The sequence below is a fragment of the Elaeis guineensis genome, chromosome 2 (assembly GCF_000442705.2).
Source record: "Elaeis guineensis isolate ETL-2024a chromosome 2, EG11, whole genome shotgun sequence".
In the NCBI taxonomy this organism is placed as follows: domain Eukaryota; kingdom Viridiplantae; phylum Streptophyta; class Magnoliopsida; order Arecales; family Arecaceae; genus Elaeis; species Elaeis guineensis.
In genome coordinates this window covers 105,734,629-105,760,674 of record NC_025994.2, presented here as the reverse complement: position 1 = coordinate 105,760,674, position 26,046 = coordinate 105,734,629, and the positions used below count along the sequence as shown (strand labels likewise).

Sequence of the window (26,046 nt, the reverse complement as noted above, 5' to 3'; positions counted from 1 at the left end):
GGTTCAAGTCTACTTTTTCATAACAAATGAACTGGAGCTGAAATGCCCGTAGAAATAAAGATAAACCAAAGAAGCAGATTCATGAAGCAGAAATAAAGACTTAACAGATGTTTGCTTAGGGATCAAGTGATGCTTAGGTGCGCATGAAAGGCCTAAAAATTGTTCTTTTTAAATAAATATGCTAATTATAACTTTCTGTCCTACTATTCCATAGAAGCAATGAATTGACTAATTTGATGAACGGAAATGATTGTTTGCAAATATAAGAACTAATGGATGCAATAGCAAATGAGGAAATACCAAATATGAACAGATCCAGGCTCTTGTTGGAGCAATACTCGTACACAAGTAAGCTTTCAGGGCCATCTACACTACAACCCAGCAACTTCACCAAATTTTTGTGCCGAACTTGGTTTATCAGACCTACTTCATTGAAAAACTGATCAACCCACTGTCTTGTGTTCAGAAACAATCTCTTGACAGCAACTTCTTTTCCATTGGAAAGAACAGCCTGCAAAGACAGTGCAGTTTTCAACACTACGAGCAATGCAAAATTTATCTTCAATGTCATTTTTCCAAAATCTATTTTCTATGTCATTTTTCTACCTTAAACACAGTCCCATAACTGCCTTGACCAAGTTTGTTTGATAAATTAAAATTATTAGTAGCTTTTCTCAACTCTTTATATCTGAAATTCAGATTTGATTGAGAAAAAGCCGCTGAGAGTTCTGGCCTGCACATATCTGCAATAATTTCAAAGAAGATTAAAAGACCATCAGCATTGAGAGTGTTTTAGGTTTTAGTGAGGTTTTCCTTCATTGCTTGATTTTATCGCTGCTTACCTCTCAAAGAGACATTTGATTTGCTCCAGTAGCCTCTCTTTCTCCAGGCAATGATCCCAACTAAAAGGAGAAAACCACCAAGCAAAACGCCCAGTATGATCCATATAATCTTTTTTGTATGATTTCCTAACATTTCAAATAAAAGAACTCACCGGTAAGTGGAACCAGAATTAATAAGTGACTATAAGATCTTGAAGATTCAACCAGTCTATGACAGAAGCAAAGTAGATGAAAAATACAAGAGCTTATGAAAGTGTATGACATACCAATTATCTTTTACCCATGAATTAGTCAAACAAAACATGAGCAAAAATTTATCGGTGATGATGTCTTTAAGTTTATATCTATTTGCATGCAGGGAAATAGAGAGGATGGATGATGGGTGTCAAATTTCGTGCTCAACAAAGCATGGCCACCTTATAAATAAGCTCCGTGATTACATTGTGTTTGCAGCCTTAATAGCACTGTAACTGCCCATGCTTACACCATCAAGGAGCTATATAAAGGCGCAGAGTGCAGCCAGTGTTGAAAACACTGTCTTGGTTTCAATTTCAGAAGCTGCATGGGTTCTGATTTCAGCAATTTTGACAACTTCAGCAGTTTTGGTAAAAAATGTTTACAAGTTTTAAAGAAAAAAGCAAAATTAATATATACAAGCTAAAAGCCTGTTTGGCATTCAATAGGATGAACTCAAGCAATAGAAAGAAGTGATTTATTTTCTAATGAACCATATAGACATAACAAAGGAAAAATATTACAATTGATAAAAATCAAATAGGATTAAATAGAATTTAGATCAAGAAACCCTCTAAAGTAAAAAAAGATCATATTAATATCTAATAAAAATATTTTAAATATAACAGATTAGTTGATAACAAATCGGGAAAAAAAAAATCTCATATTAATACCTTAAAAACAATCTGTCTCCATTCTTCCAAGTTGTATTTTACAAAAGCCTAACTCCTCTCTCTCACATCAATAACCCTTGGCCCATATTGATGGATTTTAAGTTGTGACAAAATTATAAAAAATAGTGAACGTGAAAAGGATAGCTCTCAAAACCACCTTCCTAGTTAATTCTGATTGTTTGTCCTTCCCTGTTCTAAACTTCAGCACTACCTTGAAGCAATTTGTCACTGTCAATATGCTTCCCCATTATATAGGCCAACTTACTGTCTACCATCATGAGCCTTCCTTTACAATATCTGCACTTAAAATGCTATCTTCTAGTCCCTGACTTTGTCTGGACAGAAGATACAGTAATTTTGGAATCTGAATTTTCCTAATTCTTGAAAACAAAAACACCATGTCTCACTACTCAAATGAAGACATCTTCTGAAAGAATATTATCTCGCTTGTCCACACAGAAAGATGCACTAAATTTGCTCAAGCTAAGCCAAAACAAGAAAAGGAGCTTCAAAGACCTGATAAATGAAAGGAGAGGTATGTAGTATTTCATTATACCAGTTTCTTATCTAACATCTCTACCATCTAGAGTCCAGCACCCCTGTCAAGGATGCAGATAAAGGTGTTGCTGTCAGCTTCGGATTTGGAAAATCGATAACGGTAACTATAAACAGCCCTAGGCACCTGGAGGTTGTGAAAAAAAGAGGGTTTTTGTGCACTCCATTTATTCAGCCTGGAATTTAATTGAACTTCCATTTATGTCTTTTCCCATGGAAATTATATTACCACATGAGGGCTTATACCAATCACCAGGCTCTCATCAGATGAGAAAATGAAAGAGAAAACTAGAAGTGAAGCCAACAAAAGTGTGGTACAGTTCCCAAAGTGGTGGCCGGAAAGTTTGCATAGAACGATTAGGAATTAAAGTGTAAGTAAACTTAACAGATAACTGACATTAAGAGTCTGAAGCATACCTGAAGAACTTGAAGATGTCTGGTTTACATTCCAGAAAAGTTCAGTGGAATATCTCACATAACAACCAGCATAAAGCGCGTGGCCTTCTGTTGCTGGTGTGCATAAAACGATCGAAGAAGCTGCAGCACGGAGACAAGATCTACAAAGCGTTTTGTTCAAGTTCTCCCAACACTGAGCAAGAGCATAAACTGGTGATTCGGAATCTGAAGCGGATCCAACAGCAAACCCCTGCTTCTTTATAGCTTCTGAAGTCACGTTACTGACAACCACTGTGACAGCTTTGCTAAAACTACTCGGATTCGAACTATTTTTACTGTAAGAACACACATTTGTGTCGTCGGAGTCAAAGATCTCATCAAAGAATGAGTAATTCTCGTACCTCCCGAAGCAGCCATCAAGAAAGATACTGCCGCCGGTATAGGGATAACATTTCGGAAGCAGAGATCTAATCTCGGAGAAGCACAACTGACAATCGACCGAATCGAGGTCTCCAAAGCACTGGCTGAGCGAGTAAAAAGAATTGGGGCCTGTCCCAGCGACTGCTGTACCAAAACCATTCTGATCAACCTGGCTGCTCAAGTTATCCATCGCAGAAACAAAGTTTTCGGCGAGAACAGTGGGAGAAACAGCTACACTGTTGTTGTTGCAAAACTGACGCACAACCGTCGTCTGAGGATCTCCCAACGAAGCCTTCCAGAGAATCATATGTATCAGCACGGCGGCAAGTGTCCCCAGGTAGAATGAAGAATCCATTTCTCTTCGTATATTTCATTAATGAACGATAGCTCCCAGGACATCAAAAGTTTTGAGGATCAAGACCTGCTTCCTATCTTAGATCCGATCGTGCTCTGCTGAACAAAAGGGAAACCAGCACAGCTTCTTTCCCGACAAGAATCTACATCTCAGACCTTGAACGAAAAGTATTTTGCTCATAAAACTCACAAAAAACCCATTGAGAGAAATAATTTGTAGCGCAGAGAGCCCCTGTCAGTTGAATCGATTCTTGGGAATTATGTCAAAGGGAGATATAGATTGTGAACAAGTTATAACTCTCTCCTGATGGCAGGAGATCTATACGGAATCCAGAGGCTGAGACAGGAGATATGTCTGCTTCTTTTTGTTCCGATGGGAATGATATAGGAGACTCTAGAGAATTGTGGTTAGAAAGAGGCGCCCGACTACTTGCATGGACTCCAGATATTTCTTGTTCAACTTCCCTCTTTTTCTTCGGTTTCCTTCTCCCCGTTCTTCCCTGCGACTTTCTCCGAACCACGGCAGCTGACACTTTGATCGGTTAGGTGGCGAGTAGGTATTTGGGGTCCGCCGGGCGTTTGACTACTAATTTAATATATATACCAGCATGTAACCCGCCTTGCGGCTGCGGGATTTAGCTGAAGCCAAAAAGTTCAAAATATTTTATTAATATATATATTTTTCATACCACATAGTATATAATATTTTTATTAATTAATTAATTTTGAAATCAACTAACAAATATAATTTATTATTTTAATCTTTTTTATTATCAACTTTTAAACCAAACACATGCATACATATTATGATTTTATACCATCGAAACTATCAACTTTATTATGTTAATTTTTTAATATTTTTTAAATCACATATAATAAAATTAAATATTTTACATATTTCGATGAAGGATCCTAAAAATAATCTTAAAAATCTTCAAAAAATCTTTTGATAACAAACTAGCGTCATCCAACTAAATATTTTTTAATCTTTCAATACTTTTCACCAGCATATAATAAATCTAAAAGTTTTACAAGTTTGGACATAAAATTTTAAAATCTATTTAAAAATTCAAAAAAAATATATAAAAATAAAATACATGGGCCCAAAAATGCAATGGGCCAATCCCGCATCTAATGCTACAATAGGCTTAAAGATGATGGTTGGATAAATTTTTTTGGATATCTGTTTCATCCCAAATTTTAAAAGAATTCATTTAGCATATCCTATAAAGTTAATTGAGATGGATTTAAGATTTAAAAAATCCTATTCGAATTTGGGATTCGCCCCTGGGATATCTACTACCCAAATTCAATTATCTATATATATATAGAGAGAGAGAGAGAGACCTGAGAACAGGAAGAACAAAGAAAATATCAAGGGATGACATAGAAAAATCAATAAAAATAAAAAAAGATGAAAAAAATAAAATATAAGATATTTTCTCACAGATATTAATTTTTTTTTCTTTTAATTTTTTTCTATTCTTCTGGGATCCATGGAAAGGATAGCATCTGAGGGAGGTGGGAATGGTTTCTTAGATCTTGGCCCCTTGAGGTTGAGAGCTTAATCTTAATAGAAGCATGATATTTTGTCGGATTTAGAGATTTTTCATAGAAAGCTACATAATTTTTAATTTATAGAGTTTTATTTTTTTTTTTTTTTGAGCGGGGGTGCTTTTTTTCTTTTTTTTCCTTACCTTATAGGTATGTTCTTTTGTGCGTAAAAAATTTACCTAAAAAATTATATTTTTTTGAATAAATATTTTTTAAATAATATTTAAATAAAAAAATAATTTATCTATATTTTTTTATATATTAAAAAATAATTTGAGAATCTATTACTCATGTACTTTTGTATTATTATTTTTTGAGTAAGTTGCTATGATCTATCTATATTTTTCATATTATCTTTTTTTATATAAATATTATTATATATTATATTATATTATTAATATATTATAATATTATAATATAATATAATATATTAATTTATATTATTATATATAAAATATATTATATTATTATAGTATTATATAAATATATATAATATAATATATTGTTATATTATATTATGTTATATTATATTAATATATATTAATATATAATAATATATTATATAACAAATATATTTTATTATTATATATTGTATCATTATAATATATTATCATATATTATAATAGCATATTATGTTGTTATATTATTATTTATAATATTATAATATAAAATATTCATATATTATATTATTTTATTGTTATATATTATTATAATATAATATATATTATATGATATAATAATATATAATAATATATTATAAATATTAATATATAATGTATTATAATATAATATAATATATTATTATAGTATTATATAAATATATAATATAATATAATATATTATTATATTATTATATATTATTATATTATGATAATATATTATATAAATATTATATGATATTATATTATTATATAGTTAAGGATATATTAGGAATGAATTAAATGGATTACTTTTTCGGTTGATGAGAAAATGATTTAACCACCCCCTAAATAGGTAAGATCTTTCTCAATTTCATGGATAAATGCTATCTATGGAAAAAATAATTTATCCATCTTGAAAATCATGGGAACATGAACAAATTGATCGATGAGAAAGTTGACCAACTTTTTTATGATATTTATCCACAAAAGAACAGACCCTATAGAGAAGAGTTCAGAACCCTCTAAATAGATATCACTTGTCTCAGTCCTCCTTTAATGAATTAGCAGATAGATAAAAAATAATTTATTAATATCAATAAATAATCATTCTAAGTAAAAAATAATTTCGTTATCTTTTTATGTTAATTTCTCTAGTAAAGAGCGTTTTTTTTTTTTTTTTTTTTTTTAAATGAAAGAGCGGTAGTTCTCATAAAATAAATGTCTGATTTAACGATTGACCTCCCAGCAGTAAAAATGTGATTTCAATGGAATCGCAGAAACCGATTGATAATTTTCTTCGTTCTGTAAAGAAAGAACATGGAGAAGTAGAGAGGCTATGAAAGTCTACTATTAAAAAACTTTTACGTACAAACGGGCCGTATAAGGCTATTCTATGCATTTTCAGAAGGGGAATTTATAACCATTTAGTCATGCTTTAATTTTTGATTTGCTAGGAAGGCCATTTCCCTCCTTTATCTTGTTTACTTTCCATTCCTACTTCTGAAGACAATACTTTACCTATTCTCTTTGTAATTAGATGTTTTATTCTGTTTGTCTTGAGTTCATGTGATGAGACCTGGCCCATGTGCTTATCCTGATCCATGGACCAGCCCTGATATGTTGGACGTGGCCCCACCTGAGCCATGACCGACCCACCAAGCTCGACCAGCCCATTTGGCCTTGCCCGATGTTGGAGCAAGGCTCTGGGTGGCCCGCTCCTAAATTCAGTTAGGAGGTCGAGCTCCTATTCAATCGGGAAACGGAGGTAGACTCTGCCACCTTCTCAAACTCCGACGATGAGGGGAGTCCACCAGCTATTTATACTCATGATATTAGTCAAATCTATCATGAGTATAAAGTAATCTTAGCACCAATTTTTGAGGGCATCATGTTATACTATGATTGACTAAATGGCCATTGTTTTATGACTTAAGTTATATTTTAAAGTTATATTCATATTTATAAACTTTCTATAGTTTATACTTATGTAAAAGTATGATTTGTTTTATGACTTCTTTTATTATATTATTACCATAAATATTATATTTTCAATGAAATTATCTTTAAATGATGCATGCTTGATTCTGAAAGGCAGTGAAGTTTGCTTCCTTAGTTGTGTAGCTAATTCTTCATTTTATCCTTTAGACATGTAAGGAAGCTAGGAGTAGGGAATGATAAAATCTTGGGGCTCTATGTTATCAAGCATAGAGACTTTTAGCAGCAGATTTATAATTATTAATTGAGTAATGATATTTATGGATTTTGAGATTCCCGGATTTGGACATTTGTGTTTTGAGTAATTTTGTTTCATAGTTTTGGGGCATGACATAAAATGGTATTAAAGAATGGGTTTTATGTATTGAGCTAAATGCAGGATGAGTGTAGATAGAGGAGACTTTAATTATCCTAGGACGTTAAGTACTCTAAAAGAGACACGAATATCTTTTATCTCGAATTAATGATTTATTTGATCAGCCGCAACGAGCGCTAGTCATCTCCAAGATTGATCTTCGGTCCTGATCACCTTTTGAATATTTACATTACTTAAGACTGCATTTTGAATATGCTACGTGTCTTATGAATTATTGATGATACTGTTTGATTTGATTGATACACCGAAGCTTTTAATGGATCCGATGAATAGAATGTTCAAACCTTTTAATCAAATTATGATAGTGCTCATTGATGATATTTAATTATACTTCAAGAGTGAAGTGAGCATAAGTCAATAAGTTATAGCCTATAAAGCTTAAGTTCATTAAGTTTATGATTCCTAGGATTTGACTTAGGATGTGTTTATAAGGCTTATACAATTAAACCTTTTGATTTGGATCATGAAAGCCAGGCTTAGGCTGAGTGTTATCGAGGATACATAGATAAGATAAATGAGAATTAATTTGTGTTAATAACTAGATTATGTTATCTAGTTATTTGAGTAACTTTTGAAACCTAGACACAATCACCAGTGTAGACTATTGCAAATACAGGTTCATTAAGAAGAAATTTTTAATTTGCAAGCTAAGAACAAGTTTCATAACATCAAAAAATCTGACAAGAAATTATGAATGAGTTGGAAGAGTTGAGATGTCTTGCTTGAAGATTTCTAAATGAGGCAAAAAAACTCTTGATTGATGATTCCAGACCACCTAAGTTGAAGTAGACTGGTCGCTTTATTTTCAAGAAATTTAGTAAATTTATAAGTAGATGAACCTCTTGAAGAAGAATTTTTTTTAAAAAAAAGAATTTGAAACCATTGTAGATACGGTATTTTCCTAGTTGGCAGAGACGGCTTTATTGTGAGTATGAAGACAATGCAACTTAGTAGAATTTCTAATAAATTTAAGCTACCATGTTTGAATCAGATTTTGGACATCTCTTATATTATTGAAGACTGATGGGTAAATCAAATTTAAAACCAAACTTTAGTCCTATAAGTCAATTAAGAATCTCTTCCTATCATTAATGAAACTGCCAATAAAGTTTGACATTGAGTAGAGAAATTGATTTGAGAGATAAAGAAAATACTTCTAGAGGGTTGCCAAGAAATGCTAGAAATCATAGTGAAAGAAACTTCGAAGGAGATAATCGAGTAGTTGATCATGCCCTGAGGCAAGTTGACTTGGGATCTTTTAATTTATTAAAGTAGAAAGTTAAGTTTCTAAAAGAAAATGGATTGGGGCCTGTCTACCTGAATTGGCAAGGGAGTCCACGATTAACTCAATCTAGATCGATCAAGAGTTATGGTAACAAGACCATATAATGGTTTTGAATATGGCAACTGGCACAAGGGTTAATCATGATAAGATATGCTCCAAGCAAACTATGAACAAGAAAATCCAAAGCTCTTTTAACGTTCTATTGCAAATTTTGAAATTTGCACATTTTTTCAGTATTTATATCGAGTAATAATTCAGCAAACCTTGAGAATTGTTGTAGGTTTGGATCAGAGTTGACCATGAATATACGGTATTGTTGAGTTATTTGGAAGCTGGACAGAAACAATACCTTTACTTCAAAAGATGTTATGATAGAAAGCTTGATTTAATTTTCCTAGGGATTTTTATTAATAAGGAGAAAGTTCTTGCTTCTTAGGCTAATCTGAATGATGCTATGTCACCAATAAGTTCCAAACAGACACAGTAAAACATAACAAAATAAATATTAAATATGAACCAACATTAATTGAAGGTTGAAAGAATAAAAAAGAGAATAGAAGAGATGATAGAAAGAGATAATATAAACACAAAAATTTACAAAACCAAATTCAATGGGGAGAGTAAATAGAAAATAAAAATATTAAAGCATACCAATGAAAAATATGCTTATTGTAACAGCAAAATAAAATAAAATTTCCAGCATATATCTAAAACCAGAGATATTAATTTATTGGGTGCATTTAGTTTTTTTTTATTAGTTTACTATTTTGCATGAGGTTTGATTATGATAAATTGATTCAGTGAAAATTATGTGTTTGCCGTTGCATATATATTTGTTGAGATATATTTAATAGAAAAATACTAAAAATTATTCATTATTCATCACCACTTAGTTCGCCATAGACGTGGAAACCAATGATTAATAGAGGGATCAAACTAACGCCGCCAACCACCAGTACATGGAATCAATCCCAGCTACCATGTCATGAGTAAATTCAGTACTCTGTTTAATACATCAATGATATATTATGTTATTTTGAATTAATTACATTGTAAAATATATGGACTTGACACAAATTATATAAGGTGTAGGATTTTTTGAGATAGTTTTTATTTTGATATCATTTATTGACTTGACCATATTGTGGTGGGACTTGATAATCATAATTTGCTATTTTTAATGATAACCTCTTTTTCCCTGTCAATTAGAAGCGTTTTTCAACGAAAAAACTATTTTTCCTTAATAAACGTATTTGCATGACATGATTCTTAAAATTGACATGATGATATCCTCTTACAATTGTTTATATGTTCACCATTCAAATAATGTGGGACGATTATTTTCTTATCGCATGGCCCGTACCTGTCCTGGAATCAAATTGTTTAGAGCTGAAAAGCAAGAGATTGGTAAGCTTATTTTGGAAATAAGATCGGAAGGGACTAAATATATTATGGGTGGCCAGCACCTTGGTATATGCAAAGCATCAAAAAAAGCATAACAGAAATTCCAATTCAATCCATGAAGACCTTCCCCGCAAAAATAAGGGAAATGTCAGAAGGCTCAGTGGATATAATGGTAAATGCCTGTTTCAAGACAAGTTTGGGTAGGCTAGCCAAATAGCAGATTAGCTAGGCCAACATGATCGACTTTAATTCTCCAAAATCTAAATTTCCAGGAAACAGTTCCACTTAATAACTTCAATCCTGTACTTGTCACTCCATTTTTTTGATCACGCACTTCATTAAATTATATATATTTCTACAGGAAGGACATAATATATTCTTTATGTGCACACAGACAGACATTATATATATATTTCTACAGCATGCTGATATACTCATTTGAAAACCCCCAAGGAATTTCCTTCCCTCCATAGCATTCACATCACATAATGCTTTATTAAATTATATGTGCACACAGACAGATATATTTATCTATGCACACGTATATATAAGTATTTGTGTGGTTGTATAGATACATTCAAAAATAGTCTCCTAAATAAATCATCTCCAATCGCATAACATTATCTAGAGGCTTGACCTGTATAACAATGTAAGTTGAATACAGTACTTGCAGATTATTCAAAAAATAAAGCATAGGTTTAAAAATTTGAAACTTTTCCAATGCTAAAATATTTTTACATTGTCTATTGATTAATCATGTATTTTTGTATCCCTTGCATCATCTATGTATTAAAAATATTCTCATGAAGTTGAAAAGTAGATTAATGCATGGCTGAAATACAAAGACTTTCTGCTCACCCAGGAGGACTTCAAGAATGAAACCATGCTCCGTACCCAGCTTCAGCACCGAAGTTGAGCAAAAATTTTGGATTACTGTATTCAGGGGAATAATAGATACTGATCTATGAGCACATGTCCAACAAAATTTTGGATCTCATCTGCTTTGGTTTGTCGTACCTGAAACCTCCTTTTCTAGCCACCTAAATCGTCTGCCTCTTTTTAGCATCCCATTAATTTAGTAAGCTATATTAAATTCATATTTACAGTATTCTATAGAAAACAATGCTTGCAGCATCACAGAGCAAATGAAGATAAAACATTGAATGACACAAAAGACAGGTCAACGTGATAATAGTGCTATAATATGATGAAATCTAGTATGCAAACTTTCCAGTAAAATATCAGCACAAAGTTCAATATGAAACATCCATGAAGAAAGGCCCAAACACCATAAATTTAAGAGAAGGACCATGATAACCACTACTTACAATCCCCTCTCAAGGAATCATTATGGTATAACTCTTGCATATATGACTGTTGATCCCTACCATCCATCTCGAAACCCAAAGAGGGGGTGTGCAGGCTGAATGTAATATCAACCATATGCAATCAATATAATTGACTAGAGAAAATTCAGATGATTTTACTTACAGCAGATCCAAACTTGGTCCACTTCAGAAATCTCTACAGGAGGAGATCAGACAAACTGACATAGAGCTTAATAAAAATGAAATGCACAAGGCAATTCAGAATCATAGACTAGGTCCTTTCCATCCATCAGAGAAATCCATATAAGACAACATTCAACACTACATAGCAAGTAATGAATTCAAATAAAAACAGATATCTGTGGTTTGTGTGATTAATCTTGCATTCAGTTCCAGTGTTCATCTTTGATGGGGCAAAAAATAATCAAACATTAACAATTAATGAGCAACAAATAGTAAATTAACACCACAACAATGTAAACCTCTATGATATAATGATTGCTTTATTCATTTTACTACAGCAAGTGGAAAGTGCACTTCAGAGGTAAAAAGACATCTATTTTTTTTTAAAAAAATGAAACATCTACGATAAGATCATAATTAACTATTATAAAAATCAGATATCAGAAAACTTTACCAAGACATTGAACAATTTTTCTACACAACCCCCTCCCACTAACATACCAAAAGCAGAAGAAGAAGAATACAGAATAGCATGACCATGTAATGCTCAATTGTCCAAAGTAGATTCAGTGTAAGCAAAGCAAACGGGGAAATTCAGCCATAGACGAACAGTTATTCTTCAAGATTACCACTCAGTGAGGTTGTTTGAGGAAATATATAATCACAAACTCAATATACCATAAAATAGCAATGTGCCAGGAAAGCAAGAGACACACCATCATCCTCCAGAATCTCTGCATGAACATTAACAAAGAGTATGAAAACTTGGAAATTACCACTGATCTGACCATACAAAAGAATAAGATATACTGAAAAACCCAATATGCTGGAAGTGCAAAAGATACACAATCATAACACATAATCTTCAAGAGAACACAAATATTCATGTGAAAAACCCCAGATCCATCTTGAACTGAAATAGTTGGATGAGACCCTGCTAAAAGATTGCTCCAACAGATCAGTCATTACAGAAAACAATAAAAAAATCAGCAAGTGCGAAAATATCTTATAGAAAACGCCTGTTCTCAAGAACAGCATTTGCAACTCTACAGAACAAATAAGCATTTGTAAGTTGCTGAAAAAAATGAAAGAAATAGCATATGGTAAGTAAGGAGTCAGATAATCAAAAGAATATCTGCAAGAGGATACTGAACAAGGAAAGATCAAAAACCTTGTGAGACACTAATGGTGACAATTAGCTTATAGCTTGAATTCTCTCCATCAATTTTAGAAATCTCTACAAGAAAATTCAAATGCTCTGTAAGATGTAAACATGGTTTGAGTAAAGGAGATGATTTTTTACTTGATTCTTAGAACTTCTTACAAGATGTAAACACAGTATGAGTAAAGGAGATGATTTTTTACTCAATTCATCTTAGAAATCCTTACAAGAAAATTAAAATGCCATGTGATAAGCAGATAAGCTGAAATACATCTCAGAAAACCCAATTGGAAATGAGCGGACAAGTTCCACATATAATTGCCTCAACAGAACTTACAAGGTTGTAAAAAATTAATTCTCTTAGCCATCTCAGAGTTTCCTTGAAGAAAATATTAGATGTCATTTGTAATAAATCAGATGATTCTTACCGGATTAATAATTTCAGTCACCTCTGTTCATCCCTTAGAATGATGTTTATTGCTTGAAACCTATTAGAATTTATAGAAATCACAGTTATAATAAAATAACCAAGTTGAAGACAAATAGACTCCTAACTCCAAAGTAACAAAAAATGTCATGAAATTGAAGGTAAATAGACTCCTAAATCACATAAAACAAAATCATGGAAAAATTTCGCTAACATTCTAATGAAAGCACCCACCTTAAAAGCTGGTTTTTGCTGTGACCTGCATGCAGAAATCATCAATATATATAAGAGTGGAAAAAACAAAGCAAAAAAGTCAACAGGCAACCTAAAATGCAGAACTGATACATGGGTTAGCAAGAACTTTGATTAATATCGCAAGAGCAGATCATAAAAGCTAGAATCTAAAATAATCTTTCATTTACCAAAAGAGATGTCTTCGGCAACCAGAAAGGTCCAAGAACCACAGGCTTCACACACAACCATCAAGAATTATTAACAAATTAGAAAACATATCTACTACTTAAAGCTATCGACAGATAAATCAAAAACCAAACCAGAAATTATTGTTGTTTACTTCAGAGCAAAGTAGCAAAGATTCTTGTTCTATATCTTAAAAATATCCAATGGAAGCTCTAACTTGAAATACCATTATAATATATAAATAATGGTAAGAAACGCATCAAGTTACATAAAAAATTTTGACGGTACCTACCTATCCGAACACATACACTAAGTAGTAGTAAAAAGAGATGCCTATAAAAGCACAAATCTAATAAATCAACCACAGTAGCTAGCTCAGTGTTCTGCATGTACATATTTACATTGACAAAAGTTCTCTGCAAGGGTATGTGACTGCAAGACTACATTTTCCATCAGCAAATCAACTTATTGAAGTTCAAAGAAATTCACCAACCAAAAAAAGGAAAGGAACTAACATTTTCAATCATTGAAAAGAAACTTTCAGCTGCATCTCATGTTGCAGGCAAACTGAAGATGGGCAACCTATATAGAAAAATAGGACTAAGAACAAACTGACCATTTATAAACTTCCAAAAAAAATTATAATATATCACAAACTCAACAACCCACAAAATAACAAACTACAAGGGAAGTGAAAGAGGTACTGTCATACCCCATGATCACTTCTTGGAGATAAAGTATGAGATCTTCAAAATTACCACTGATCATGCCTTTGGAAAGAAAATAACATTTAATGAACGAACTATACTGTAACATCCAAACCGTCAGCAGAACAAAAAAGATAGACCATCTTCCATAATCTTTAAAGGCCACAAACAACATACATGTAGAAATCCCAGATCCATCTTGACTAAGCAAAAGCATCTCTGCCAAAAAAAACTGCTCCAATAGGTCAGTCTCCAGAAAGAGAAGACAATGAAAATTCAAGAAATATGAAAAAATTCAATAGTAAACCTTTTGTCAAGAGCATCAGCTGTAACTATTCGGAGAAGAAAAATACTGAACAATAGAAGCTGTTAAGATGGATGAGGGATTTCTACATGTAAAATTGTCACATGAGTTGAATTGCGCTAGTATTTTTTTCCCCTCTGTGCTCGCAATGTGGAAAACCTTTTAAAATTGCCACCTTTCATGTTTTTGGAAACATACAGAATATCACAGACTTCAAATTCTGTGACAACAGTGGCTGCTAAAATTACCCAAAACAATTGGGCCAGCTAAAAAAGCAAATGATAATATCAATCTTCCATACTCTCTATAGACTCTGCATCAACTTGAACCAGAATCTCTATATATTCTGCATCAACTTGAAACCAAAAAAAAAAAAAAAAAAAATCAAAAGAAGCACTACTAAACAATCTCCAATAGACCAACCATTACATCATTATGAAGACTCAAAAACAAATGTAAACACAGCAATAAGGAATCACCCCCACATCAGTTGCAAGCACAGAGGGGAGAATAACATTAAGAAATATTAAGATAAAAATAAAAGAAAAAAACCACTATAGACAACTACAATCAAGACATTTGACTGTGCCTAGAAAAAAAATTCCCTTCCACATCATCTATAGGCATCAATAGCAAAGGAACAGTGCCAAAAAAATTAAAGAACAAAAAGCACACACACTCGCTTAGTAAAATACAGAAATACTTGATCAACGATAGCACCAATTTCTCCAAATTACCATTATCAGGCTCCTTGAACGAAGTATAGTCTATCGTGAACCTGAGATATTGCGACATCCCTGATTGCCAATAAAGCAAAGGACCAGTTCCATCATAATGTATAATATCTGTAGACCATAAACACATCTACATACATCCCATCCATCACAATTGAAGGAAAAAAATTTATTAAAAGCAAGTTAAAGGAAAATAGACTCCTAAAACAACAAAAAATATCATGAAATTGAGGGTAAATAGACTCCTACATCACAAAACAAAAAAATCATGGTAAAATTTCAATCACTGACTAACATTCTAATAAAGCACCCTCCTTAAAAGCTGATTTTTGCTGCGACCTGCATAAAATAATCATCAATATCTAGAAGAGTGGGAAAAAAAGGATAAAAAGGGCCACAGGCAACCTACAATGCAGAAGTGATACATGGGTTAGGAAGAATTTTGATTGATATCACAAGAGTTAGACCATAAAAGTTAGATGTTATATAAACTTACAGACTCATTTACCAAAAGAGATGTCTTCAGCAAACAAAAAGTTCCATGAACCACAAACTTCACACACAACCATCAAGAATTATTAACAAATTAGGAAACATATCTACTGCTTAAAGCTATCCACAGATATATCAAAAACCAAATCACAAATTATTGTTGTTTATTTTAGAGCAAAGTAGCAAAGATTCTAGTATTATATCTTAAAAATATTCAATGGAAACCCTAACTTGCAATACCATTATAATATATAAATAATGGCAGGAAAGGCGTCAAGTTACACAAAAATTTTCAATGGTACCTACCTATTGGAACACATACATTAAGAGCAGTAGTAAAATGAGCAGAGTAAATGGATCAAAAAAAAATTATCCCATAAGGAGACACCCATAGAAGCACAAATCTAATAAGTCAATGACAGCAGCTAGATCAGTGTTCTGCATGTACATTTACATTGATAAAATTTCTCAGCAAGGATTTATGGAATTCAAGACTACATTCTCCATCGGCAAAGGCACTCATTGAAGTTCAAGGAAATTGACCAACCAAAAAAAGAGGAAAGGACTTGACATTTTTCAATCATTAAAAAAAAAAAAAAACCTTTAGCTGCATCTCATGTCACAGGCAGACTGAAGATGGGCAACCCATATAGACAAATAGAACTAAGAACAAGCAGACCATTTATAAGACTTCAAAAAAAAAAAAAAAATCACAAACTCAACAAACCACAAAATAACAAATGACAAGGGAAATGAATGAGGTACCTTCATACTCCATAGTCACTTCTTCGAGATAAATTTATGAGATCTTCAAAATTACCAATGATCATCCCTTTGGAAAGAGAGAATAATATTTAATGAACCAATGGCCATTTGAATGGCAATGGAAACACTTTCCCTTGCCAGCAGCAGCTTTCTTTGGAGTGTCGTTCTTCGGCTTGCTCTCCTTTTTTTTTCTGCTTCTTCGCAGGTTTTTTCTTTTTTTAACTAGACTTTCTCTTGAAGGAAGATCCCTTCTCCATAGCGAAAATAGTGCCGGCCCTTGAACTCTTCCAAGTCCCCTCATTGCTTACCAACATGTTCATCAACTCAGGTAAAGTGCAGTCAACTTGTTCATATTGTAGTTCATAACAAATGAAGCAAATGAACTAGTAAGGGACTGGAAGATCAAATCCACTTATAGTTCTCTATAAATAGGAATGTCTTGCTTCTCAAGCTGTTCTATGTCCTTGATCATTATCAAACAATGATCGTAGACTGACTGCCCTTCGTGCATTTTAGTGTCAAAAAGTCTTTTAGAGACTTCGAAACACGCTGTGCAGCTCTGCTTACAATACAACTCTTGTAGGTGTGCAATCATGACCTTGGCAGTAGGCATATCCTCATGCTGGCTCTGCAACTCATTTGACATTGAAGCTAGCATGTAACACTTCACCTTGTTGTCGTCCTTTATCCATTTTTCTTGTGCTGCCGTTTGACGAGCACTTGGATGGTCAGGTAAGACGGGGGGTCTTGATCGAGCACATAGCCCAACCTCTCCGAGCTTAAAACAATCTTAAGGTTTCTGAATCAATCCTTGTAGTTAAGGCCAATTAGTCGGTTGGACTCTAGAATGCGGGCTAATAGGTTGGAGGCTGACATGGTTAACTGTAAGAGTAGAAGATTTAAGTTAGACAATTGTACTCAAATTTTAAAATTTATTTTAAGAACTTTAAGAAACAAATTAGACTCCCACTGTTCTCACGGACCTCTCATACTCTCCCGTGGAGATGTGGAAATCCCTACGCGACTAAGATTTTTAGTAGATACTGCGGTCCCATCGATATGCGTGCACTTCACCATGCCCAATATTGGGCCGTGCTATACCAATGAGTGGACGACTATTGTCCAATACTTCTCAAGCATGATGCAGCGATTGGTCTCTAAGTCATGAAGCCTCAACGTGTCCGTTTATTGGCCCAGTCCTTAGTTAAGCCAGATCCACCATTCAACGCATAGGTAAAGCTGTCATTAGATCTCTCACCGTGTCCGGTTATTGGGCCAACCCCATCATTACCTAGCAACATCTCATGCTAATAAGGTAGTTGCGTCTTTCCGGTCCAACTGAACCATTGTAACTAGCCGAGAATAGTCAACACTGATAGGACATCCACACTCCTACAATGATGGAAGACCTAGGACTTAATATTTGTGAGGATGTTTAGGTTCAAGTCTCATCTAAATTGAGTCAACATAATCTTAGAGCATAATCTCATATCTGACTGATCAGGTTCAGATCAGCACAAACTCATATCTAACTAACCTAGTCGGCATGGGTGAACACGAATAACTAAGCAACCTTACTCAAAATTTGATCAATCAAATTGACCAGGTAAGTGAGATTGATGGAAGGATCGTCGATGTTTGCCTTAGACACCAACTGGATTGACCAGGTAAGTATGGTCCCAATTAAAAATCATCGATTGAGACTTGTCTTAGACACTAATTGATCAATTAGAATTGAATAGGTTAGCCTAGCGACTCGGGCTTGATCCACTGAGCTAAATTCGATTTTAAGTTAATCAATTCACATCAAATATGAATCGATGTAACCAACTATAACTAAACTTGATATTGAGTCCCTTTGACCTAATCCTAACAAACTATTGATTAGATTCGATCAACTACTCAAAATCAATAAGGATTCCAATCTGATCTAATCAAAGATCCTAATTGTAGCCCAATCACTAGACCAAAATTTTTCTACCCATACGCTCATGCATAACTTAAAATTCAGATTTTAAAAATGATTTTTAGATTATGTTTAAGTGCATGAATTAATAATTTATGATTTTCAAATAATTTCAGATCTAAACCTAATGTCGTATATCACATATATATGGTCGTTTTAGATCTAAAAGTTAACTATCACATATCACATATATGAAAAATCAGATCTAAAACTAAGCACATATCACATATATGCAAATCAGATCTAAAAAGACGATTAAAAGTATTTGAAAAGACTTTTCAAAAACCATTCAACATTTTAATTTCAGATCTAGTTTTTTAGGTTAACTTGTTTTGAAAACTGTTTTCAAAATCGATCAACTTTTTGCAGTTCTTTCTCTTGATTCATGCAGACACCCCTTCCACCATAGTCCTCTATGGCAGGACGGTCTTTGCCATGGATCTCGAAGAGTACTAGGCTACTAGATCATTAATCTACACTAACATATCATATATGCAGTTAAAATTCAGATCTATGTATTATATACATGAAATCAGATTTCAGATCTGATTTAAATTAAAATAATAATCTAAATCTGAAACAAATTTTCAGATCTAAAGAGAAAGTAGATCTAAATCTACTTCATGCATGATAAAAAATCGTGGCTCTGATACCACTATTGGAGTTCTAAATGATTAGGGCATGCAAAATCAGATCAGATTACCTTAGCCTAGCGGAAGCATATATGAAAACTATTTTCATATGAAGCATGCAAATCAAATCTATAAATCACCTACGAATCTTTAGCATGCTTGAATAGATTTAATAACAGATCTAAAATCATAAAATCGGAGAAAGAAGATCAGATATACCTGAATCGCTTTCCTTCTTCTTACTCGGATCGGATCTGACGAATGTCTAGAGTTTCTGTCGGAGCCGTGCACGTGCCCAACCTCTGTTGGTATCCACACGGAGATGATTTGATTGAAGCCAAGATCTTCGAGTACTAGCACCTTATAGACCTAGCTCCTTGGCTTGGATCTGGATCCTTCTTCTTGAACTTGAAGATGAAGGCTGCTGCACGAACTCTTCGTGCAGATCTGACGGGATCCTTTCAGGATGCCAAGAAGAGGAAGAACAACTCTTTTTCTTCTCTTCCTCTCTCTTTAAGCTCTCTCTCTATCAGATCTGATCTGTGGAGAAGGTGGGGCATGAAGAGGAAAGGGGAGAAGGGGCGTTGGGATGAGGTGTTACGGCAAGGGAGTTAACGCACGCACAAAACCTTCACACCTTCATGCCCCTTTATGATTTTTGTCGCACAAAAAAACCAACTCTCCAATGCCTAAACCTGATAAGGATCTATCCTATCTGATTAAATTTTATATTAAAATTTGAATTAGGATCAAAACTTATCATGAAAGAGTCCCAAGCCAGAAGAGGAGGCGCCAACTTGCGCCTCCTCTCATCTTCACGCGCGTGAAGAGGAGCGCCAATTTTAGCACCCCTCTCTCCTTTTAGTTGGCCAATAAGAGAGAGAATCCTAGAGAAAGAGGGCTTAGACAGTCCATTTCAATTAGGTTTCAAATTGAGTTTGATTCGAATCAAATTCGAATCCGATTCAAATCAAATTCGAAAAGACTGTCAACCTTAATCTAATCAGAATTGAAATCTAAGTCCAACTTGGATAATTAAACTCAATTAACTTTAAATTAATTCATATCCAATTAAATTTAATCTGATTTAAATTAATTAGGACTTGATCCATAATTAATCAGGCCCAATTGCATTGCAACACTTGCAATTAACTCCCTTATGCTAACAATTAACAGTTTCTAAATTTGTAACTTTTATAAATTGATCCAAATCATCAATCTAATTGATAATTTGATTATGATCCAAGCCATTGATCAGGTCGAGCTCATTTTGTATGTGATCCCTCAGATTTTATTCTATCTGATAGTGAGATATACCATGATCTTCATCACAGTATCATCGAAACTCCTTTCAATGGGTTGGAACGATTCTAACTCAACCCAACAAAGATCGTTGATCCAAAAACAACCCTAGTGAGTTCTCAAAATCCATCAGTAATGTCTAACAGCATGTAATGACAATCCAGCAGAACCGAAAAATCTGAAATCTTAGGTATAGTTACCGTGTGATCAAGTTCTTCTATCGAGAGTCTCGATAGGATGCAGATTATGAAAAATCGTCAAATCTTAAGCATCCGTCATATACCAAACTTAATTAGCTTAAGTTTAATCATGAATCCCATGAAAACTTCTTTCCATTATCACGTTGCTGTGGCCACAGACTTACGAACTGAGCCTATTAGATCACACAGGACTACTCAACTACTAAGACCGATAGATCTCCTATAAGTGCACAATCCTATTCCTACAACGAACCTACTACAGCCAATGAACACCGTAAGGCTCCAAATGATTAGGGACCATGTTTATGTATTGTCAAACTACAGCAAACCCACTGTGAGCAGTCGAGGCACCGCAGGTCAAAAAATTTTACACAACTACAGCATCGAGATAGTCACTGATGAGTGAGTAGATATCCAAATGACTTCTTATTCTTGATCACGCTCAGTACCATTATTTTCTAACAATCACTTGCACTCTTGCTCCAGTGTCCCTACACTGTGACTCGAGACTCATCTATCCGAAAGGAAAGCGATCTGTGCACCGATCTTGATAGATCAATCATCCCTGTGATGATCCAATGATTGAAAGCAATTTAGGAGTTAATTTATATTGACACATATCTCAAATTCTCAACTCTTGAGAATATATATCATTATCCATTAACTCTTGGGACGATTCACAGACACAATACACATGAATGGATAAGAAAAATATTTATTTTATTAATTTCAATAAATTAAGTATAAAAATATGTTCTGGAATAATATAATATGTCAGCTAATAATTGATTTTCCAGATCATATATCTAACAATAATCTATACCATCATTAGACCAAAAATGCATCTATATAAACTCCATCCATCACAATTGAAGGAAAAAAAATCATATTAAAAGATTAATATAAAAGATCACTGATTAAAACAAAGAAGACAATTAAAATCCAATATGTGCATAAAAAATCAGCAACAACAACGGAGCAAACAAGAATTTCCACTCCACAACAGAGTAAACAAGAATTTTTTTAATCATTTAACATTACAAAAGTAGGTGAAGACAATGGTGGTATTATAATATGGTAGAGATCGTGACTTTGATCATCACTCATGACTGAATTAATAAAATTTGGAAAGTCAGAAAACCTAGCATGCAGTGACTGACACATATTTTCAATTGTCAAACATCCCTGCAGGAGGATCTAACATGAAGTGGCGTAAGGATGAAGACTGGATCAATAAATTATGGTAAGTCCAGTAATCACATATCTAGTGATATATAAGCACACTATGACATTTAACCCATTTAATACATATATATAGAAAAAACAAGGTATTTCTTAGCATATCCATTTACAGGATTTGGTCTCTCTAGCCACCATCTAAATATGTCCCAAGGAAAATTATGAAAAATGTAACAAACTAAAAATAAAAGAGCAGAATGATTATCACAAAGTCATGGCTTCAGTTCTCCATATCCTTCTACAAGATCCCTTCAAAATTTTTAAAAATAAATATATTAGGCAATTCTTACAAGAATATAGCTTCGATTGCCTCTTTTCCATCTTAGAAGCCAGACAAGAATCAGATATTCCTCACAAAAATCCCTCAAAGAGATAATCTAGCATCATGTTTATGTGATTTAAATAATTAACCTAAAAAATGAGAAAATCAAGATGATGCTTAAAAAGTTGCACATCTCCCTGCCTCCTAATAGGTCTATAAAGGAAGAGACCAAACATCAGATTATGTACAGATTGATATAAAAGGAAGAACCAGGAAATTTTTGATCATGGACTTATCTCTGTCATCTCAAAAATCCATAGAAGATAAAGATCCACAATCACAGAACAAGCGATGAAATAGATAGTACCGCACTGCCAGAATAATATCATTCTCTATGACATAATGGTTCTTTTTCTTTTTACCAGTAAATCTGTGCATGAAAGCCACACTACAAGAAAGAAGACTATTTATTTTATAACATATAATCTATTGGGTTATATTAACTATAAATAAATTAGATCAAATTATTGAGGCTAAATTCTCCATAAAGAAACACATGTATAAACCCCCAAAAGTTGAACAGGACATGACTGTTTTTATCTATGCAAGTTAAAACATATTTTACCCCAGGGAAACTTTTCTATCTAATAAAGATATATGTTGAAAATACAAAAAAAAGGTCCAAGAATGGTAAAAATTGAAATATGACCAAAAACAAGGTATCCAAATGAAGCACAAAAAGCAGATGAGATATATAAAATTCAAAAAAGAAAATATAATGTAAAAAAGGTTAAAAGTGAAAACCAAAGCAAATATGGACAACTGAATACATAAAGACAAAAGCAGAAAGTAGAATATAAATCAACATTAGTTAACGAAAAGGGAATATATGGAACAGAATTTGCAACCAAAAAACAACTGAATTATGGAAGAACAAAAGCAAAGATTACCAAACAGAAGACTTTTTCTAAAAAAAATGCATAGAACTGATTTTGTAAAAGCAACTACGAAAAGAGTATATAATAGAAAACTTATATAAATTACAAAAAGTGGAACATAAAATATAAAACAGGATGTGCAAGGAAAGAACACAAAATTATTAGTTCAAAAAAGAAAATACAAATGAAAAAAAATTGGAAACCGGAATATATGGAGAAAAAATAAAAATAATAAAAAAGTATAAAAAAACATATAACTGAATTTTCAAACAGATGCATGAATCCAATTTTTTTTTTAAAAAATGATAAGTTAACTAACAGAATTGAGAAAACATAAAACATGAAGTTTGATCCCTTAAACGAACACTTATGTAATAAAAAAAAAAGTAGAATGAAGAAAAAAAAAATTAATACAGAAAAAATAAAATTAATTGAAACTCCAAATAGATATACAAAACTTAAAAACAGATCACAAAAAAGGATGATAAAGAAAATCAAATAAAGTACAAAATTTGAAAATATGAAAAAAGATACGAAAGCAGAAAATGAAAATAAATCAGAATATGACAAAGCAAATGTAAAGATGGAATATAGACAGAAAATATAAAGTAGATAAGAAAATATAAAACTGAATTTGAATGAAATAAAATAAACTAAACTTCAAACAGATATACAACATATAAAATCATACTATGGAATGTATACTTATGAAAAGAGAAATATAACCATAGAAGCCAAAATTGAACTGTGGAAGCAGATATAAAGATGGACATCAAATAATAATCAAAATAGAACAAAACAAAAACATATAACAGAAATGACTAAAAAAATAAATAAACCGGAAATTCAAACAGACGACGAAATGGATGCACATGAATTAAAATAAACAAAAAATGTATTATCCAATCAAAAATACCAAGAACATAATATATGAAAGAGGAACAAATAGGAAAATAGAACATTAAACTCATAAAACAGATAGTTAATAAAAAAGAATTAAAAAATAAAATGTCAATTTGAAAAGACAAAATAAACAAAAAGTCCAATCATATACAATAAAATATAACAAAAGAAATACTAACAATTAATTGAAATAAACTGAAGGATGAAAAAGTGGAAAAGAGAATGATATAGATAATAGAAAGAGATAATGTAAACATGAAAATTACAAAACTGAATTCAACATGGAGAATAAACATAAAATAAAAATATTATAGTGCACCAATGATTTGTAACAGCAAAATAAAACGAAATTCCAAACATATATCTAAAACCAAAATAAATGTGATATCAAAACAAATGAGATATCAGAACCAAAATAAAATAAATTGAAAATTGAATAACATACAAACAGATGATAAACAGAGTTAACAAAATTTAAAAATAAAAAGCAGGAAAGAAAAAAAGAAAACCAAAGTTGTGAAGGTGAATTTACAAAGGAGAAACAAAAACCTACAAAATAAATGATAAGAAGAAGAAACCATAAAACAACGTATTTAGGGGAAAAACAAAACCTAAGAGGCTAAGACATAAATCAAGATGAAACAAAAATACAAAATGGTAATCAAGCATCAAAGAACGTATTAAACAAAATAAACAGGAGATCTTGATTCTGAGTCACGTAGATGGTAGATCTTAATCAATCACGTGGATCACAAACTGAGTTCATCATAAGATTATGAGACAACATCCATTAACCACATCATTTCTTCTTAGTCAATCACGTGGCTCACAAACTGAGTTCATGTAAAAACAAACTTTTTCGGAATAGTATTTAGATAAAGTCTCCTGTACAGGTTGCTTTTAGAAAAACATATATATATTTCCTTTCTGGATATATAATACCTTTCTTCTTTTCGACATCTAAAGAACATAGCGCACTAGCCATCCGCAATCAAAATATTAAATATCAAGATTCGAGACAGCATTAATAATAACGGAAAGCACATAGATATTCATAGGTACCAAAACTATGACGGCACAACCTCATAATCAATCAATGTATAAGATATTAGAAGCACTTACAAAAAACAACAAGACAAGTGTCTAAAGTCCAAAAAACAACAAGACAAAACTAGAAATCAAGAAGCGTCACCGAAATTCAAAGAAAAAGCAAGAAAGGAAGAAAGAAACTAAGACGAACCATATCAAGAATCCACAGAAAAGGCTAGGAAAGGAGGAACGGGTTGCATGCCTCTTACCGTCGTTCTCGTCTTCTGGCGGTGGCGGAGGTCGATGGCAGATTGCTTGGCCCTTGCGGTCGTTCCTCTGGCAGTGGCGGAGGTCGATAGCAGATGGCTTTCCCCTGCCGGCGGTGATCGATAGCAGATCGCTTGCCCCTTGCGGTCGTTCTTGTCCTCTGGCGGTGGCGGAGGTCGATAGCAGATGGCTTGCCCTTGCCGTCCTTCTCGTCTTCTAGTGGGAGCGGAGGTCGATAGCAGATCGCCTGCCCCTTGCGGTCGTTCTTGTCCTCTGGCGGTGGCGGAGGTCGGTAGCAGATGGCTTTCCCTTGCCTTCGTTCTCGTCTTCCGGCGGTTGCGGAGGTCGATAGCAGATCGCTTGCCAATTACCGTCGTTCTTGTCACCGTCGTTCTCGTCATCCGGGTCGATGGCAGGATCGCGTCTCCCGGGACGCGAAGAAGAGGGCTGACGCCAGGCTCGTCCCCACTCGGCTTGATCGCCGGATTCTCAAAGATCGCCAGGAGAAAAGGAGCGAGAGTGGGAGGGAGGACGAAAACTAAGCGAAGAGGCGCCAT

General features: G+C 33.2%; 2 protein-coding genes across 2 annotated transcripts in view; both read right to left on the bottom strand.

Moving 5' to 3' along the window:
- Nucleotides 1–13,520, bottom strand: part of LOC105046282 (cysteine-rich receptor-like protein kinase 2) — a 19,073-nt gene extending 5,553 nt beyond the window's left edge. The window contains exons 1-6 of the mRNA XM_010924836.4: nucleotides 13,331–13,520; nucleotides 11,088–12,474; nucleotides 2,723–4,114; nucleotides 843–968; nucleotides 607–743; nucleotides 301–511 (exon numbers count right to left, since the gene is read on the bottom strand). Of these exons, the coding sequence (XP_010923138.1) occupies nucleotides 301–511; nucleotides 607–743; nucleotides 843–968; nucleotides 2,723–3,476 (1,228 nt within the window). The 5' untranslated portion in view covers nucleotides 3,477–4,114; nucleotides 11,088–12,474; nucleotides 13,331–13,520. The remainder of the gene's footprint in view (nucleotides 1–300; nucleotides 512–606; nucleotides 744–842; nucleotides 969–2,722; nucleotides 4,115–11,087; nucleotides 12,475–13,330) is intronic.
- Nucleotides 12,142–26,046, bottom strand: LOC140855356 (uncharacterized). Its single transcript, XM_073251239.1, has 3 exons — nucleotides 25,492–26,046; nucleotides 13,564–13,588; nucleotides 12,142–13,390 (listed from the first exon to the last, which is right to left on the bottom strand). The coding sequence occupies exons 1-2, from the start codon at nucleotides 26,044–26,046 to the stop codon at nucleotides 13,565–13,567; spliced, it is 579 nt and encodes a 192-aa protein (XP_073107340.1). The 3' UTR covers nucleotides 12,142–13,390; nucleotide 13,564.